General features: G+C 49.6%; 1 protein-coding gene across 2 annotated transcripts in view; it reads left to right on the top strand.

Moving 5' to 3' along the window:
- bbs9 (Bardet-Biedl syndrome 9) overlaps positions 1 to 19,165 on the top strand; it is a 597,963-nt gene that overhangs the window by 83,282 nt on the left and 495,516 nt on the right. The window contains exon 15 of one of the 2 annotated variants that reach the window (XM_072466853.1): positions 13,303 to 13,317. The exons of the other annotated variant lie outside the window; for it this stretch is intronic. Coding sequence (XP_072322954.1) covers positions 13,303 to 13,317 — 15 coding nt within the window. The remainder of the gene's footprint in view (positions 1 to 13,302; positions 13,318 to 19,165) is intronic. 2 annotated transcript variants of the gene reach the window in all.

The following is a 19,165-nucleotide window of genomic DNA, read 5'->3' on the forward strand; positions in this document are numbered from 1 at the left end:
TTCAATGCAGAAAAGTGAAGTGACACATTTTGATGGAAAGAATGAGGAGACGCGATACGTGCTGAGCGGTGCAATTTTAAACTGAGTGCAAGAACAGAGAGCCCTGAGAATGTGCACAAATCTCTGCAATTGGCAGACATGTTGACAAATGGGATACTGAGTTTACAAGTTGAGGCATGAATTGCAAAATCAGGCAGTATGCCGAACCTTGATAAAACACTAGTTTGGCCTGAGCTGGACTACTGTCCAATTCTGAGCATCACACTTTCGGAAGGTTGTGAACGAACACACGACTTGGGAACACGATTGTGTCACTTGGCGCTTCGAGCTTACTCTGCCATTCAGTAAAATTATGGCTGAGCTGGTTGTGGTGTCGATTTCCTGTCTACTCTCCCTGACCCTTGATTCCTTGTCTATCAAAAATCTGTCTAACTTTACCCAGCCTCCACTGCTCTCTGAGAAGAGAATTCCACAGACTAACAACCCTCAGAGAAAAAAATCTCATCCCTTGTTCTTCACCTGTGCCCCCTAATTCTCGTGTCTTCCACAAGAGGAACTGTCCTCCCAGTGTCTACCCTTTCAAACCCCCGAAGAATCTTTTATGTTTCAAGAAGGTCACCAATGAACTTTCACTGAACAGCTTCGAACACAATTTTGTCCTTTTCTTAAATAAGGAGACCAAAACCGTACACCATTTTCCAGATGTGATCTCATCAATGCCGTGTATAGCTTCAGTAAAGCGTCCCTATTTTTATATCCCATTCCCCTTGCATTAACATCAACATTCCATTTGTCTTCCTCATCACTCGCTGTATCTGCAGACTAACCTTTCTGTGATTCATGTACCAGAACACTCAAATTCTTCCATACCACCGACTTCTGTAATCTCTCTCGATTTAAATTAAATGCTGGTTTTCCATCCTTCCAGCCAAAGTGGACAAGTTTGCATTTTCCCACATTATATTCCAGCTGCCAATTTTTTCCCACTCACTTATCCCTTTATCCCTTTGCAGAATCCGTATGTCCTCTTGACAGCTTGCTTTCCCACCTATCCTAGAATCCACAGATTCCCTCCTGTGCAGAAGGAGGCCGTTTGGCCCATTGAGTCTGCACCGACTCTCTGAAAACAGCACCCTACCTCGTCTCATCCCAACCCCATCTAACCTGCACATCGTTGGACACCTTGGTGTTATCTGCAAATTTGCAACCACCTATTCAGTTTCTTTTTAAAAATAAATTTAGAGTACCCAATTATTTTTTTCCAATTAAGTGGCAATTTAGCGTGGCCAATCCACCTACCCTGCACATCTTAAGGTTGTGGGGGCGAAACCCACGCAGACACTGGGAGAATGTGCAAACTTCTCACAAACAGTGACCCAGGGCCGGGATTGAACCCGGGTCCTCAGCGCCGTAGGCAGCAGTGCTAACCACTGCACCACCGTGTCACCCACATGTTTGGATTGTAAATAGTTGTGGCCCAACACTGATCCCTGTGGCACTCCACTTACAACAGCTTGCCAACTCAAAAAAGAGTTGGATTTATCACTACTCTCTGCTTCTTGCTAGCTAACCAATCCTTTATCCATTCTAATATGCCACCCTTTACACAGTATCTTGTATAGCAATTTTTGATGTAGCACCGTATCAGATTCCTTTTGTAAATCTGAGTATACCAGTACTACATGTTCCCCTTTATCCACGTTGCTTGTTACTTCAAAAAACTCTAATAAATTAGTTAACTGTGACTTCCCTTTCCTTTTCGTAAGCCCATGTTAGGGTAGCACGGTGGCACAGTGGTTAGCACTGCTGCCTCACAGCGACAGGGACCCGGGTTCAATTCCAACCTTGGGTCACTGTCTGTGTGGAGTTTGCACGTTATCCCCGTGTCTGCGTGGGTTTCCTCCGGGTGCTCCGGTTTTCCCCCACAGTTCGAAGATGTGCAGGTTAGGGGGATTGGACATGATAAATTGTCTCTTCATGTGCAAAGGTTAGGTTGGGTTATCGGATTGCAGGGGAGTGGGCATAGGTGGAGTACTCTTTCAGAGGGTCGGTGTGGACTCGATGGGCTAAATGGCCTCCTTCTGCACTTTAGGGATTCTGCACATTGTTCCAGGGATGAGGGATTACAGTGAATCAGAGAGACTGGAGAAGCTGGGGAGACTTCAAAATTGTGAAGAGTTTAGAGCGTAAATGAAGAGAAACTGTTTCAAACGGCTGAGGGGTCAGTAACAAGTGGACACAGGTTCAGAATAATTTGGAAAAGAAGCAGGCCCACCAGGAGGAAAAACCTTGGTGCAACAAGCAGTCAGAATTTTCAATTCAATGCCTGATAATGTGGTCGAAACAGAGTCAGAAGTGGTCTTTGTGAGTAGTTCGATAAATAAACTGCAGGGACACGGAGTGGGGGGAATGGCACTGACGGGATTGCTCTTCGAAAGAGCCAACACTGACTCTGGGCTGAATGGCCTCCTGTGCTGTTCTATTCTATCATTTGTTCCAGATGAGATGGACAATGCTGGTCATCACCTCTTTGGCCTTTTGGTAGGAATACCAGCGCTCCATCGTTTAATAAAATGGTGAGAATTTGTGGCACAACCTGGCAATGGACAAGAGACGAGCTGCGAGAAATGAAGTTGACTATTCGTGTTTGTGGAGTGATACTGGCCATAGAACATTACAGCGCAGTACAGGCCCTTCGGCCCTCGATGTTGCGCCGACCTGTGACAAAGGTTTACAAAAACTTCTTATTTCAGTGCCCCTGACGGTGGTATTGGGACCGTAATGTTAGGAATTTACATCAGAACTTTAGTTAAACTCTCTTAAATTCATATTTACAAATGCTGCAGAATGGAGGAAGCTCTTCCAGTTGATTTGATGAGGCAGGTGAGGAACAACACAATTGATGACTAAAATCAAACTGGTCAGAAGACTGCCAGGTGAACTGAGGAATAACTTAACAGAAGAAAAGTTACATGACATAAATAGTCTATTAACAGTATCGAGCTAGCTTCAGAGTAAAGTTGAAGGCATAGGACGAAATTCTCCCCCAACGGTGCGATGTCAGCCGACTGGCGCCCAAAACGGTGCCAATCAGACGGGCATCGCGCCGCCCCAAAGGTGCGGAATGCTCCGCATCTTTGGGGGCCGAGCCCCAACATTGAGGGGCTAGGCCGACGCCGGAGGGATTTCCGCCCCGCCAGCTGGCGGAAATGGCGTTTGTTGCCCCGCCAGCTGGCGCGGAAATGCGGCGCATGCGCGGGAGCGTCAGAGGCCGCCGACAGTTTCCCGCGCATGCGCAGTGGGGAGAGTCACTTCCTCCTCCGCCATGGTGGAGGCCGTGGCGGAGGCGGAAGGGCAAGAGTGCCCCCACGGCACAGGCCCGCCCGCGGATCGGTGGGCCCCGATCACGGGCCAGGCCACCGTGGGGGCACCCCCTGGGGTCAGATCGCCCCGTGCCCCCCCCCCCCAGGACCCCGGAGCCCGCCCACGCCGTCTGGTCCCACCGGTAAATACCAGGTTTAATTTACACCGGCGGGCCAGGCAATTTCTGGGCGGGTCTTCGGCCCATCCGGGCCGGAGAATTGAGCGGGGGGTCCCGCCAACCGGCGCGGCCCGATTCCCGCCCCCGCCCAATCTCCGGTACCGGAGACTTCGGCGGGGGCGGGGGCAGGATTCACGGCGGTCAACGGCCATTCTCCGACCCGGCGGGGGGTCGGAGAATGACACCCCTAGTTTTAGATAAATATATTAGATAGATACATTTAGATTTATTGTCACGTGTACCGCGGTACAGTGAAAAGTATTGTCCTGCGTACGGTTCAGACAGATCGTTCCATCAATGAAAAACTTAGCACATACGATAAATACACAATGTAAATACATGGGCATAGACATCGGGTGAAGCATACTGAGTGTAGTGTTACAACAGTGGAGAAGATGCGTAGAGCGATCAGTTCAGTCCATAGGAAGGTCATTCAGGAGTCTGGTATCGGCGGGAAGAAGCTGGTTTTGAATCTCAGTGCGGGTTTATCTTCTGACCGATGGAAGAGGGTGGGAGGGGTCTTTGATTCTGCTGCCTGCTTTCCCGCCTGCAGACATTGTCATAATGTAAGAGATGTGATAGCCGGGCTATGTACAGAAAGATCCCATAAACAGTAAAAAGACCATGGGCAGGATTCTTCAGCGCACAACCGGAAATTCCTGCCTGAGGTCAACGGATCTTTACACGGTCTCGTCCAGTCCATGGCGATCTTGGCAACAGGGGTGGCCGAAGAATCCAGCCTCATCTGTGGTTTTGCTGATGAAATAAAAGCAAAATAATTATCTTTATTATTGTCACGAGTAGGCTTACATTAACACTGCAATGAAGTTACTGTGAAAAGCCCCATGTTGCCTAATGATCTGGAAGAAGGAACTGAAGGCACTGTTGCTAAGTTTGCAGATGATACAAAGATCTGTAGAGGGACGGGTAGTATTGAGGAAGCGAGGGGGCTGCAGAAGGACTTGGACAGACTAGGAGAGTGGGCAAAGAAGTGGCAGATGGAATACAATATGCACAAGTGTACGGTTTAGCACTTTGGAAGGAGAAATGGAGACATAGACCATTTTCTATTAAAAAACAAGTTCTGTAAACTCAGCCATTCTATTGGAAAAGATGGAGAGAGAAACTGAGTTGTGTGTGGAATCCCCCCGCCCCTCCCCGGGCCAAACACCCAGTTATCCGCAATGCTGGCAGAGAAACACCCGGAGTGAAACACGTCTGGAACAAGGTGTCCAAACTCATCTGAACAATACCTGGGGCTGCCCCCAACCCTGGGCCCTGGAACACCACAGCAGTGGATGGGGGAGCATTTACAGGTGGACCTTCCAGATCAAGTGTCTTGGTGGAGGTCCATTTTCCAGCCTCAGAATGTTGCTGGAGATCCATCTCCATTCTCAACGCTCCCAGAAATCTATCTTCATTTTCAGGAGTGCGAACTTCTCTCTTTAGTCGTGGGTCAGTGATGCCGGACGTCTTTTCAATATGTCACCTGGACATGACAGCAGACTAACAGCCATCCAGGCCTGCCCTGCCACTGAATATGGTGTGAAAGTCCCAGGTACATAATTAATGAGGTCAGAGCTGGAAGATTGGGCATGTTTTCGTGCCGGACTGGGAAACATTCCACATTCCTGCACCCACCACAACCTTAGTCTCAAAATGGGAGAATTCCGCCCAATGTTTTGAGTCCATTATGACACTTTGGATATTTGTTTCTTGCTCCACAGATGCTGTCAGACCCCTTGAGCTTCTCCAACACTTTTTTAAATTTGTGGTTTTAATGATACTGACTCTTCAAGTAATCCTAACTATATCTTTTTTCATCTACTTGAGAGGGCAGACAGGATCTCGGTCCATAGTCTCATTCAAAAGATGGGCAGGTAGTGGTAATTTCACAGAACTAGTAATTCAGAGACCCAGGTTAAAGCTCTATGGACAAGGGTGCAAATCCCACCACAGCTGCAGGAAGGATTTGAATTCAGTTAATAAATCTGGAATATAAAGCTAGTCTCCGTGATGGTGAGCAGGAAACTATCGTGGGTCGTTGTGAAACACCCATCAGGTTCACTAATGTCCGACAGGGAAGGAAATCTGTCGTCCTTACCCAGACTGGCCAACATGTGACTGACTCTCAACTCCTTCTGAAATGGCCCAGCAAGCTATTCCGTTCAAGGGCAAGTTTGGTGGGGTAACAAATGCTGCCCTTGCCAGTGACGCCCGTATTCCTTGAAAGAAAAAACAGAAAGATCCAGGGTAGTGCAGCCGGTCCATCGGGCATCAGTGTATGCCCAAGTCTGATGGATCCACAAGCTTCTGAGTCACCGCCAACGCGGTGTCCACGACTTGTAGACAGAACTCTGGTTGCCACTCTAGTGCAGCATCAAGTGAATGCTGCACCACTGGAGGTGCCAACCCCTGGATGAGAAATCAATCTAAGAGAAAATCTAATCATGGAAATTATCGTTTTGGGTGGGCCATCAGTTGAATGTATTTAAGACTGGGTCAGATGGATGTTTGGTTTCTCAGGCAATGGGGGTATATGAGGAGCGGGCAGGGAAATGAAGTTGAAACCCAAGATCAACCATGATCATATTGAATAGCAGAGCAGGCTCAGTGGGCAGAATGGATTTTCCCTGTTCCTGTATCTTTCGGTTTATGTTACCTGAATATGTGTTGTGCCGTGTTTGTGCTGTGGTTCTTTGACCATAATGCTCACTGCAGTTTGATCAATCTAGTGCAGCACAATAACTGTCTGCCAGTGGGCTGGTTTAGCACACTGGGCTAAATCGCTGGCTTTTAAAGACGATGAGGGCAGGCCAGCATCACGGTTCAATTCCCGTACCAGCCTCCCCGAACAGGCGCCGGAATGTGGCGACTAGGGACTTTTCATAGTAACTTCATTGAAGCCTACTTGTGACAATAAGCAATTTTCATTTCATTTAATTTCATTTCAAGTTGGGTTGGCTTTTTATCTAATGCAAAGTGACTTGTTGACAATAAATTGCAATATTGTTCTGCTTCAATACAAGTCCACTGAACCTTTACAGCAACAAATTGTTAGGGAACTCTATAAACTGTCAGGCTGTTGGCTGGCCCAAAGTAAACATCAATTTTGGATATTGTCTTTCACGTATGATTTAGGAGCACAAGTAGGCCATTTGGCCCCTTGAGCCTGCTCCACCATTTCACAGAATTTAAGAGGAGCTTCCTCTGATACTCTAATTTCTTTCTCCTGATTAATTTTTTCATCATTCTGTGCCATTGTTTATATTCTGACCAATCATCTGACTTATCTTTGCACAGTAATATGCTTTTCCTTACGTTTGATGCTGTCACAGAATGTAGGTCCTCCCCTTTGAATTTTTCTTTATAGTAGTTATGGACATATTTTGAGTATTCTGAGATATCCCCTTAAATGTCTGCCAGTGCTTCTCTATTGATCTGTCACCTAGACTATTATCCCAGTTCACTTCAACTAGCTCAACTTTCATGGATGTATTGGCCATGATCAATGCGCGAGGTTCAGGGGGTAGGGCGGGGGAGTGGGCAACAGTCGAGTGCTCTTTCGGAGGGTCAATGCAAAGCCGATGGGCCGAATGGCCTCCTTCTGCACTGTAGGGATTCTGAGGAGTCATTCCCACATAGTTGCCTTTATTTAAATTTTAATTACTCGTCTTAGACCCACTCTTCTCCCTTTCAAACTGGATGTAAAATGTAATCATATTGTGGTCACTGCTACCTGGGAGTGCCTATACTCTGAGGTCATTAACTAATCCTGTCACATCACACAAGTCTAATATAACCTGCTCTCTGGTTGGTTCCAGAACTCTGAGAAACTGCTGCTGTAAGAAACTATCTGGACAGCATTCTATGAACTCTTCGTCCTGGCTATTATTACCAATCTGATTTTTCCAGTTTATATGTAGTTTAGTCACCAATGGTTATTTCCGTCCGCTTATCACAAGCACTGCACTTGTCTATGTTGTCCTGTATTGTGGTTACTGTTAGGAGCCTCTAGACCACTCCAACTAGTGATTTCTTTCCCCTATTATTCCTCATCTCCACCCAAACTAATTCTACATACTGAGCTCCTGAACCAAGGTCATCTCTAATAATTGCACCAATGCCATCTCTGATTAACAATGCTGCCCCTCCATTTTTATCTAGCTTCCTATTGTTTTGGAGTGTCATATACCCCCTCAATATTCAGGACCTAATGCTTGCCTTTCTGCAGCCACGTTTACATAATGGTGATCAAATCATATTTATTTATTTTGGTGTGCGCTATCAATTGGTTTATTTATGAATGCTTCACGCGGACTGCTGCCTCACGGCGCCGAGGACCCGGGTTCGATCCCGGCCCTGGGTCACTGTCTGTGTGGAGTTTGCACATTCACCCCGTGTCTGCGTGGGTTTCACCCCCACAACTCACGGTAGCACAGTTATTTGCACTGTTGCTTCACAGCTCCAGGGTCCCAAGTTCGATTCCCGGCTGGGTCACTGTCTGTGCAGAGTCTGCACGTTCTCCCCAGGTCTGCGTGGGTTTCCTCCGGGTGCTCCGGTTTCCTCCCACAGTCCCAAAACGTGCTGAATTCTCCCTCTGTGTACCCGAACAGGCACCGGAGTGTGGCGATTAGGGACTTTTCACAGTAACTTAATTGAAGAGTTAATGTAAGCCTACTTGTGACACTAAAAAATATTATTATTATTATAAGCCAAAAATGTGTAGGGTTGATGGATTGGCAATGCTAAATTGCCCTTTAATTGGAATTTTATTTTTAACTGAATGTTACGCACGAAAGACTGGGTGTGACACTGAGCCGAAGTGGTGCGCTGAGGGCTAGCCGGACAGTGCAGACATTAAGCAGCATGGAGGGTGCTGAACTCTCTGAGGAATCCGGTTATCTTTCCCATATTGGCTAGGGGTCTGACACAGAGGAGCAGGTCATCACATAGAGTGAAATTCTTTGCTGTCTTCCCCTTATTCGGATGCACGTCCACCAATCCGTCAATCTAAGGGCAACACACAGTGGCTCAAATGGTAATGCGAACAAGGGTGGGGATAGCGGACACCCCTGCCTCGTTCCCCTGTGCAGCTGAAAGTATCGGAGCTGGTGGCATTTGTCCGCACGCTCGCATTAGGCGTGCTGTACAGGTGCTTCATCCACTTGATGAATCCCTCTCCGAATCCAAACTGTTCAAGCACCTCCATTTTGCTTGATCAAAGGCTTTCTCAGCGTCCTGGGAGACGATCACCTCTGGTGTCCTGCCCCCGGATGGGGGTCATTATTACATTTAGCAGGGCTGTGATGTTCGCTGTTACTTGTTTTCCTTTAAGAAACCCGGTCTGATCTTTCACGATCACATCTGGCCGGCAGCTCTCCAGTCACCTTGCCAGAGCTTTCACGTCAGTGTTTAGGAGAGAGATGAGTCTGTATGACCCGCACTCTGTCAAGTCCTTGTCTTTCTTGGGGATGAGCGAGATCGAGGCCTGTGCCAGCGTTGACGGCAGAGCCACGTTAGACGGTGAGTCATGAAAATGAAATGAAATGAAAATCGCTTATTGTCACAAGTAGGCTTCAAATGAAGTTACTGTGAAAAGCCCCGAGTCGCCACATTCCGGTGCCTGTTCGGGGAGGCTGGTACGGGAATCGAACCGTGCTGCTGGCCTGCCTTGGTCTGCTTTCAAAGCCAGCGATTTAGCCCTGTGCTGAACAGCCCCATGAACATTGAACATCTCCCACAGGTGTGGGGCCAGCGCTGCTGAGAATGTTTTGTAAAAGTCTATTGGGAACCCATCCGGCCCCGGTGCTTCCCCTGATTGTATGGAGATGATGCAGTCCACGATTTTGCCCAGTCCTAGTGGTGCTTCCAGTCCTTGTTTCTTGTCCTCCCTCAACACCGGTATATCCAGTCTGTTGAGGAACTGTTCCATCCCCGAGACCCCCTTCTCGGTAAAAATTCGTAAAGGCCTTATTGATATTGTTTGGGTCTGCTACTGTCCTTGAACTGAGCTAACTATTTTGCGGCCGCCTGTTTTCTTAGCTGGTGAGCCAGCATGCGGCTGGCATTGTCTCCATGTTTGTAAAAGGCCCCCATACCTGGTGGAGCTGGTGGACTGACTGCATTCCGTGTGGAGAGCAGGTCAAATTCCATCTGCAGCTTTTTCCTCTCCACCAGCTGTTCCGCGGTTGGGGCTGTGGCGTATCCAGTGCGGAGTCGATCAGCCGCTGCCTGGTTTCGCTTTCCTTCCTGTCCCTAATGGCCCTATAAGCTATAATTTCCCCCCTGATCAGCGCCTCCCAGAACGTGGAGGGTGAGACCTCCCCATTCTGGTTGCAGGATACAGAATCGTTGCTAGCTTGAGCTATTTTAGTGTTGAATTCTTATCGACGAGGAGAGCTACATCCAGCCTCAATGGGGGGCGTTGGGCCCTCGCGTCAATGTAATGAGGCGCGTGGTCGTAGATTACAATCGCGGAGTATTCTGCCTTTGTTACCCCTGGAAGCACCATTTTCCCAACCACAAAAAAGTCTATCCATCAGTAGGCTTTATGCATGTGGGAGAAGAAGGAGAACTCTTTTCCCCCAAATTCTTTCCCCCCCGAATATCCCCCCCCCCCCCCCCGAAAGGCATTCAATTTTCAGGCCATGTCTGACACGTTGTCTGTCTTGGGGTTTGATCTGTCTAATGTCAGGTCTTGTGCACAGTTAAAGTCACCCCCCCCTTGTTGGGTGTCCAGGTCCCGGATTTTGGCCATCGTTTTATTGACGACCTCTGTGTTGTCCCAGTTCGGGGCATTTGCCAAAACTATCCGGGCTACTTACAGGGTCCCGCTAACCATAACAAATCCCCCCCCCCCCCCCCCCCCCCCCGGGTCCATCACTGTGCCCGTCGCTGATGGCTATCCTCCTAACTAATATGGCCACCCCTTCGTCCTGGTATTAAACCACGAGTGAAATGTTTGTCCCACCCAGGCTTCCTTACCCTCTGTCGGTCCCCCTCTCTCATGTGTGTTTCCTGTATGAAGTCTACGTCCGCCCTCAGACTCTTAAGGTGGGCTTCAACTCTGGACCTCTTCACCGGCCCGTTGAGGCTCCTCATGTTCCATGTGTCCCCCCTCGCCCTCTCAGCATCTCTGCTCACATTCGTTCCTATGTTTCTTTCTCTTGGCCTTCATATACCACTTTTCGCCCACACGCGCTGTTACTGTCTGCCTAAGTTGTTGGTCTTGGACACATTTTTGGGCTATCTCATGGGTGTCCAAATATTACTCCTATGCCCAGTAGGGTAGAGCATGCCGAACCGCACCTTGCTCTTGTGGAGGGCAATTTTGGCGCTGTTAAATTCTGCAGGGCGCTTGGCTTGGGTCCACCCTAATGTCCTGGTGCAAGCAGATAGGATATCCCTCCCACTTGCACCCTTTCGCACTTTTTGCCCATCTCAGGATCCGTTCCTTATCTTGGTATTTGTGGAACTTCACAATCATCGCCCGTGGAGATTCCCCGGCTCTGGGCTGCTGTCGAAGCGACCTGTGGGCGTGGTCCACCTCTGGGGGCTTGTACATGGCCCTAACCGCCAGTGTCCCCTTGTTCTGTCTCCACCATTTGAAGGAGGCATCCATTGTTGCTGGAGTGAACCTGTGATTTTTGCAGATGGTGGGAATATTGGGAGAACTGACGGACAAGTTGCAACTCCCGAGAGGGAATGACCCAAGGTATGTGGACATCTCGGTTAGTCCGGAGTGCCGTCTTATTTGTTTCCATGACCTGAGTGTTGCCACTGGATTGGAATTCGATTGTGGCCAGCTGTGAACAGGAAGAGGGGCGGGATTCTCCGACCCCCCGCCGGGTCGGAGAATCGCCGGGGGTCGGCGTGAATCCCGTCCCCGCCGTCCTCCGAATTCTCCGGCCCCTCAAAAATCGCCCCGGTGTGAATCACGCCGCCCGCCTCGGAGAATGACGGGGACTGGCACGACTCAATGGGCCCCGGGGCCGCCCGAATTCTCCGGCCCGCGATGGGCCGAAGTCCCGCCCATTTTTTGCCAGTCCCGCCGGCGTAAATTGGAGTAGGTCCTTACCGGTGGGACCTGGCGGCACGGGCGTCCTCTGGGGTACGGGGGGGGGGGGGGGGGGGTGGATCTGGCTCCGGGAGGTGACCCCACGGTGGCCTGGCCCGCAATTGGGGCCCACCGATCCGCGGGCGGGCCTGTGCCGTGGGGGCACTCTATTCTTCTGCACGGGCGGTTGTAGCGGTCCGCCATTGCCGGTGCAGAAACGAAGACCTCTGCGAATGCGCGGGGATGACGCCAGCACACGCTGGCCCTCGCGCGCATGCGCCAACTCGCGCCAGCCAGCGGAGGCCCTTCGGCACCGGTTGGCATGGCGCAAACCACTCCGGGGAGGGCTTTGCCCCTGAAGGTGCGGAGGATTCTGCATCTTTGGGGCGGCCCGATGCCGGATGTTCACGCCACTCCTCGCTGCCAGGACCCCCCGCCTCGTCGGGTAGGGGAGAATCCTGCCCGAGGAACCTGGGCATCTTGGAGTTTTCAGTCCTGTAGATGATTATGACAAATTTGAAACATTCCTGATGGGAATGCGAGCAGCTCATTTGCTGAATGTGCCTGATTATAATAAACAGAGGTTAACCTCCGATATCTGCTAAGATTGATGTCATTTCTTGGTCATATTACTGTTCAGCCGTAGCAAATTGTGCAACTGTCTTTTGAAGCTGCTGAGCTTCACGTGTCATTACTATTGAGTGACCACCAGTATCTTTCCACAGTCCAGGAACGTATTCAGGGACCAGAGAAGACGGGCACCATGTGGTCTTCAGACTCAATCTGTTCCATTAATAATCTGTGTCATTGGTTAGGATTTACATCTTTCAATGTGGTAGTCTTACTGTAAATTTGGGGGGGGGGGGGGACACTCCCCTGCCCTACCTCTTCATTCACCTGAGGAAGGAGCAGCGCTCCGAAAGCTAGTGACATCGAAACAAACCTGTTGGACTTTAACCTGGTGTTGTAAGACTTCTTACTATTATTATATATGACGGGGATGTTTTTGAATTACGAACCTACCTGCAATTAGAGTGAGTACATTGCGTTTAAAAATCGAGTATTTCACCCGTTCTGAGGCAAGCCATTGTGATGAGGTTTTAGCGCCAAAAATAGTAGCATAAAATCGGGTTGGCACAATTGCCTTTAGTCATTTCATAAACCTCTGTTAGCACTCAGGCTCAAATCTAACTTCTTCTCAGCAGAAGATACCTGGCTGTATTTAACAGGACATTGGCAAATATTCCGTCATTCAGGTAAAACCTTGGTGAAAATACATGAAGCATGATGTCAAAATACAATACTGGAATGCCAAGGTATAAGTGGCAAAATCTAACAACAAACTACGGAAATAAAATTGCTCGTGTATAATAATCTATCTTATTGGCACAAGTAGGCTTACATTAACACTCTGCTGCCCGAGCATTAATTTGACCCTTCAGGTTTTGTTAATGTGACTGTAATAAACATTAATCATATGGGAGTATTAAAGGTTGGATGAGGATAAATGGGTCAAATCTAAAGTTTCTTTTTTCCATCTTAACTCATTTTGTGACACTGAAAAAGCCAAAAGGAAGGAATGAGGGAGTAGGAGGTGAGAACAGAGACAGTTCTGGGAGGAGGTTAATTTCTGCTTTAGTCTCGGTCGCTGGCATGTTGCTCATTTTGTTCTATTTTCCTTTGTGCTTTCTTTGGGAACCAGAACGAAACCCTGAAGGTAGGCTAACACTTTATGGCATTTGTTGTTTTGAGAACTGTACACAATATTTTGAACACAAAATAGTTTTTAGTAACATTAATCATGAGTTGAAAATCACTTGGATTTGTTTACAGGGTTACATTTCCACACATCTGAACCTACAGTATTCTCTAATACTCGCCTCCCTCCACCACCAGTTTATAACAACATTTATCCACTGTGCTGATGGTGTAATTAATGCTAAAATGAAGGTAATTAACAAATAAATACTGGACAGTATTCTCTCTCCATGACGTTTTGCACCCTAGATATTGCTATATTGAGCTGGACGGTTTTGAAAGTGTAATGAACTTGCAAAACCATACCTTAATTTAAACAAAAACTTCCCCTGCATTTTAATGGAATAGCATTCATTTATTTGTTAGTTTTAAAGCGAAATGTAGTCACAATGATTTGTTGCAACATGCGTGACATTCATAACTAAGCCCGGTATTATCCCAGTAATGATGAGATGCTTAATTCTCTTTGAGCTCTCGAGGGGCTGCAATTTTGGACTGCTCACTGGGAGACACACTCTCATTGGATGTTTGTACCCAGGCTTTTCCTGGTTTGTGAATTCCACTGGTCATCATTGGGTATTCCGTAGGAAAGTTAAATGGGGACAGTCATTTGTCACATTGCTCAATTTTGCTGGTGTCAGAAGGCAGTAAGATTAGTGACATTCTTCTTTTTACAATACAATAACTCGGTTTAGTTTTACTGAGTATTCCCCATTGTGAGCCATACATAAAAGTGGGGAGTCTTTCTGGGTTGATCCTAATTGGCTGCTTTGTGGTCCCTGCCTTCCTACCAACAGCTGCACTTTCCGACCTGAAGCCTGAATAATGCCGGGTGCAAGAGTTGACCTCCTGTTTGAGCATCTTCTGATCAATGCGCTATCTAAAACAATGCTTTCTTGCTTCCAAACAACTGCTCTGCTTGTCCTGCTCTCTACACTACTGTGTAATAGCACTAACGATCACCTCACTATAAACTGTTCAGTAACATTTCTTGCTCAGATGATTTATCTAGTCTGTTTGCATAAAGGATGGCAAAATTTAATTTAATTTTCAACAGATGTGACTACTTTTGTCAAAAAGTGTGCTTTACGACTTCCGGTGGCGACATAAAGGTAGAAGTTGCACGTTGGGTGGCTCCTGCTAGAGACTCTGGTTTTTGGACTTTTATGCCCGGTTTCAGGGGTAGTTTGTGAATGAGTTGGTGTGGGAAGTTATAAGGAAGGTGGGGGACGTCGAAGACCCAGAAGAAGGGTGCTGGAAAGAAGGGGGCGAGTGAAAGTCCCTCGTCGAGTGAGTTGTGAGTCCGGTAGGAAGAAAGAATGCGGGGCCTGGGCCTCTGGGTGGGGCTGCTCCCCTCACAGTGAAAACTCTGACTGAGGTGATGTTAGGGGAGTTAAACAGGCAGTTCACCAACCACATGGAGGTGCTGCGGAGGGAGATAATGACTGCGATGAAGGAATGGGTGGTGGAGGCGATTGCCCCGGTAAAGGCGGCAGTGTTAAAGACGTTGGTCGAGGTGCGGGAGCAAGGAGAGAAGCTGAAGGGGTGGAGGAAGTTCTGTCGCAACACAGCAACCAGTTCACCTCGATAGGCGAAGAGCTGCAGAGGGTGGCAGAGGGCAAGAAAGGCTCAGACCTGGAGAACAGGTCAAGGAGGCAAAATCTGCGAATCGTGGGCTTGCCTGAGGGGGTGGAGGGCCTGAGGCGGACTGAGTACTTTGCAAAGATGTTTGCGGAGTTTATGGGGGAGGGGGAAGAATCCTCCGGCTCTGTGTTGGGACAGGGCACATCGGTTACTCAGGCCGAAGCCTGAAGTGAATGAGCCACCAAGAGCGGTTACAGTCTGCTTTCCCAGTTACCACATGAAGGAGAAGATTTTGAGCTGGGCGAGATGTGAAGTGGGAAGACGTGTTATACGAATATACCAAGACCTGATGGCGGAGCTGGTGAGGCGGGCATACCTTTGGACGGGTGACGGCAGGATTGTGTGCCAGCGGAGTGAGATTTGGCGTGGTCCTCCCTGCGCAGTTGGGAGTGACTCACAACTCGAGAAATTGGAAGCAGCGGAGGCGTTCGTGAAGATTGAAGACCTGGGAATTGAACTTGGTTGTGGGACGGGGATGGTGTTTTTTCTTAATGGAGGGTTTTCTATTTGATTGGGATTTTGGTTTTCTGACTCTCCAATGGGGGGGGGGGGGGGGGGGGGGGGGGTTCACATGTGTATTGGGTTTTGGTTTTATTCCTTTTTTGTATGGGCGTGGTTTTGTATTGTTCTTTAATACGTGAGAGGTGGCGGATTGTTGGGGTCTGTGGGGCCGGGTTACTGAGGAGGGGGGATGGGAGGAGGGGAGGCCGCTGGTAGAGGCCACCATGAATGGCAGTGTGTTGGGGGAGGGGCTGTGGTCATTGGACCCTGGTTGAACAGGTTTCAATGGACCTGGGAGATGTGAAAGGTGGGGAGAGGGGATCGATACTGGGTGAGGTGTTTGCAAGAGGAAGTGGATGGGGGGATTTGGGGGGGGGGGTTCAAAGGTAACAAAAGGTTGGGCCGGGCCTGGCCGGAGGGGCAGAACCTGGGGTAATCGTGATGGTGCAAAGTAGGGGGGGGTAAGACAAAGAGACCCCCGGTCAGAATAGTGACGTGGAATGTGAGGGAGTTAGGGGGGCCGGTGAAGATATCAAGAGTTTTAGCATACTTGAAGAGTTTAAAAGCTGATGTGGTGATGCTGCAGGAGACCCATTTGAGGGTGAAGGATGAAGTGAGGCTTAGGAAAGGGTGGATGAATGTGATGTTTCACTTGGAGTTTCACAGGGCTCGGGGTGGGGGGGGTAAGCGGTATTGGTGGGCAAGAGGGTGAAGTTCAGCATGGAGAAGGTGGTGGCTGATCAGGGGGTCAGGTATGTGATAGTGACGGGCGCGTTGGAGCGGAGGTTGTTGGGACTGACAAGCGTATATGCCCCCAATTGGGCCGATATTGGGTTTGTGAAGAGAGCGTTGGGTGCCATCTCGGAGGGGGGGGGGACTGGAACCGAGCACTGGAACCAAAGGTGGACAGGTCCCAGCCATGCTCACTGACCCAGTTGGGGACGAAGGCGTTAGCTGGGTTCATGAGGGAGATGGGAGGAGAGGACCCGTGGAGGTTTTTTACCCAAGGGACCGAGAGTATTCGTTTTTTTCTCTGGTGCACAAGGTGTATTCGAGGATTGACTTTTTTGTGGTGGGAAAGGCGCTGTTGGCTGGGGTTAAGAGGTCAGAGTATTTGCCAATTGTGACCTTGGATCAAGCTCCGCATTGAATTGATGTGGCTTTGGAGAAGAGGACAGCCCAGAGACTGGGTTGGAGAATGAATGTGGGGTTACTGATGGACAGGAGCTTCTCTGTCAGTATAGGGAAGGTGATTGAGGAGTATGTGGGGTATAATTGCACGAAGGAGGTCTCAGGTTTGGTGGTCTGGGAGGCTTTCAAGGCAGTGGGGAGGGGGAGGTGATTTTCTTTTGGGTTAAGTGGAAAGGGAGGAGAGGGAGGAACGGCAACTACTGATGGAAGAGATTTTGGAGATGGATGGGAGGTACTCTGGTCTCCTGGAAAAGAGGAAGGAGTTGCAGGTGAGGTTTGACCAATTGTCCACGGGGAAAGCGGTGAGTAAGCTGAGAAGGGCGCGGGGGAGCTGTCTAGGAATATGGGGAGAAGGCCGTGGCGAGGAAGATAGTTCGGGTACGGGATAAGGCGGGGGAGTTGTGGTGACTCCGGAACAGTATTAGTGTTTGAGAACTTTAAATGGACCTGTATAGTTCGGAGCCTATATAGGCTGGAGTGTCCGGGGTTGGGAGAAGAGACAGGGTTGGAGGAGCCGGTGTGGGAGCAGGAAGTGAACGTGCCAATCGCAGGGTGCAGGCAGGGAAGCATGCGGGGCCCGATAGATTTATGGTTGAACTTTATAAAAGATTTAAGGACAAGTTGGCGCCATTGATGGTGGGGATGTTTGAGGATGCGATGATTAGGGGTGTCTTGTCACAAATTATGCGACAGGCTTCCATCTCGCTGTTGAAGGACGAGGTTCCGGTAGAGTGGGTCGTATCGGCCCATATCTCTGCTGAATGTAGATGCCACGATGTTGGCATTAATGTGGAAGGGTGTCACCCAAAGGTGATTGGGGAAGATCAGACAGGGTTCTTAAATGGAAGACAGTTGTCCTTGAATGTGAGGAGGTTGCTGAATGTGATGCTTTCTCCGGCTGAGGGGAGGGAGACGGAGGTGGTGGTAGGCTTTGGATGCAGCGAAGGCGTTCGATCGGGTGGAGTGGAGTTATTTGATGGCCGTAGTGGAGAAATTTGAGATTGGGCGAGAGTTTGAGGGGTGGGTGCAGCTGCTATATAAGGAGTCGATGGCGAGCGTGCGCACAAACAGTATGAACTCAGGACATTTTGCATTGCACCGGGGTACGAGGCAGGGATGGCCCACATTTCCCCCCCCCCCTTCTGTTTGCATTGGCTATAGAGCCCTTGGCTATTGCACTGAGGAGCTCGGGGTTGTGGAAGGGGATAGTGAGGGGCCGGGTGCAACATAAGCTGTCCTTGTATTTAGAGTACAAACTGAATTTGGGGAAAATTAGTATTTTGTGGTTTCCCCTCCCGTCTCATTTGAGGTATTTGGGGGTGCAGGTGGCCTGGGATTGGGTAGGGCTTTAGAAGTTTAACTTCACTAGCTTGGTGGGGAGGGTGAAGGCTGTTTGCTGAGGTGGGACAATCTCCTGCTGTCGTTGGCAGGCCGGGTGCAGGCAGTAAAGATGAATGTTTTGCCGCGATTCCTGTTCTTGTATCAATATCTGGTCCTTTTGCCCAAGGCGTTTTTCAGGGGGGTGGACATGCTGATCTCATTTGTTTGGGCAGAGAAGGTGACCAGGTTTAGGAGGGTGCAGGCTTCTCAAATCTGTTGTATTATTATTGGGTGGAGAAAGTGCGGGGTTGGAGCAGGGCGCAGGGGGGATGGGGCTGCTTTGTGGGTGAGGATGGAGGCGACTCTCGCAGGGGGTCGAGGTTCGGGGCGTTGGCAACGGCGCCATTCCTGTTGGCTCCAGGGAAGTGTTGGTGGCCACGTTTTAGGTGGTGGTGGCCACGTTGAAGATTTGGGGGCAGTTTAGACAGCACTTTACGGTGGGGGGCGGGTCAGGGGGGGAATGCTAATTAGTGGGAAGTATGGGTTGAAGCCGGGGGGGGGCGGATTAAAGAAATGAAGGATCTGTTCCTGGGAGGGCGATCTGCAAGTTTGGGGGAGCTGAGTGAGAGGTTTCTCCTGGCGCGGGGGGGAAAGTTTCAGGTATATGCAAGTGTGGGACTTTGTGAGGAAGGTCTTTCCGATGTTACCGTTAGCGCCTGCCTCCCCATTGTTGGAGGCGGCGCTGTAGAGGGAGAGTTGGAGAGGGGGGTCATCTCGGCAGTTTATGGGAGGATTTTGGAGGACTGGGTGTTGTGGGGGGGGGGGGGGGGGGGTAACGGGAGGATTTTGGAGGAGGATGGGGTGTCCTGGTTGGGGGGGGGGAGTTGTTAAGGCGAAGTGGGAGAAAGAGTTGGGGGTAGTGCTGGAGGGCGGTCTGTGCTGCGAGTGCGGAAGGGAAATGGTTTGATTTTGTGTGCGACGCTGGGGCTGATACAGCTGAAGGTAGTGTACAGGACGCACCTCACAAAGTCTAGGATGAACTGGCTGTTCGAGTGGGTGGAGGACGTTTGTGAGCGGTGTGGGAGGGGCCCTGTGAACCATGTGCATATGTTTTGGTCCTGCCCAAAGCTGGAAAGGTTTTGGAGGACAGT

The sequence above is a fragment of the Scyliorhinus torazame genome, chromosome 11 (genome assembly GCF_047496885.1).
Source record: "Scyliorhinus torazame isolate Kashiwa2021f chromosome 11, sScyTor2.1, whole genome shotgun sequence".
Lineage (NCBI taxonomy): Eukaryota > Metazoa > Chordata > Chondrichthyes > Carcharhiniformes > Scyliorhinidae > Scyliorhinus > Scyliorhinus torazame.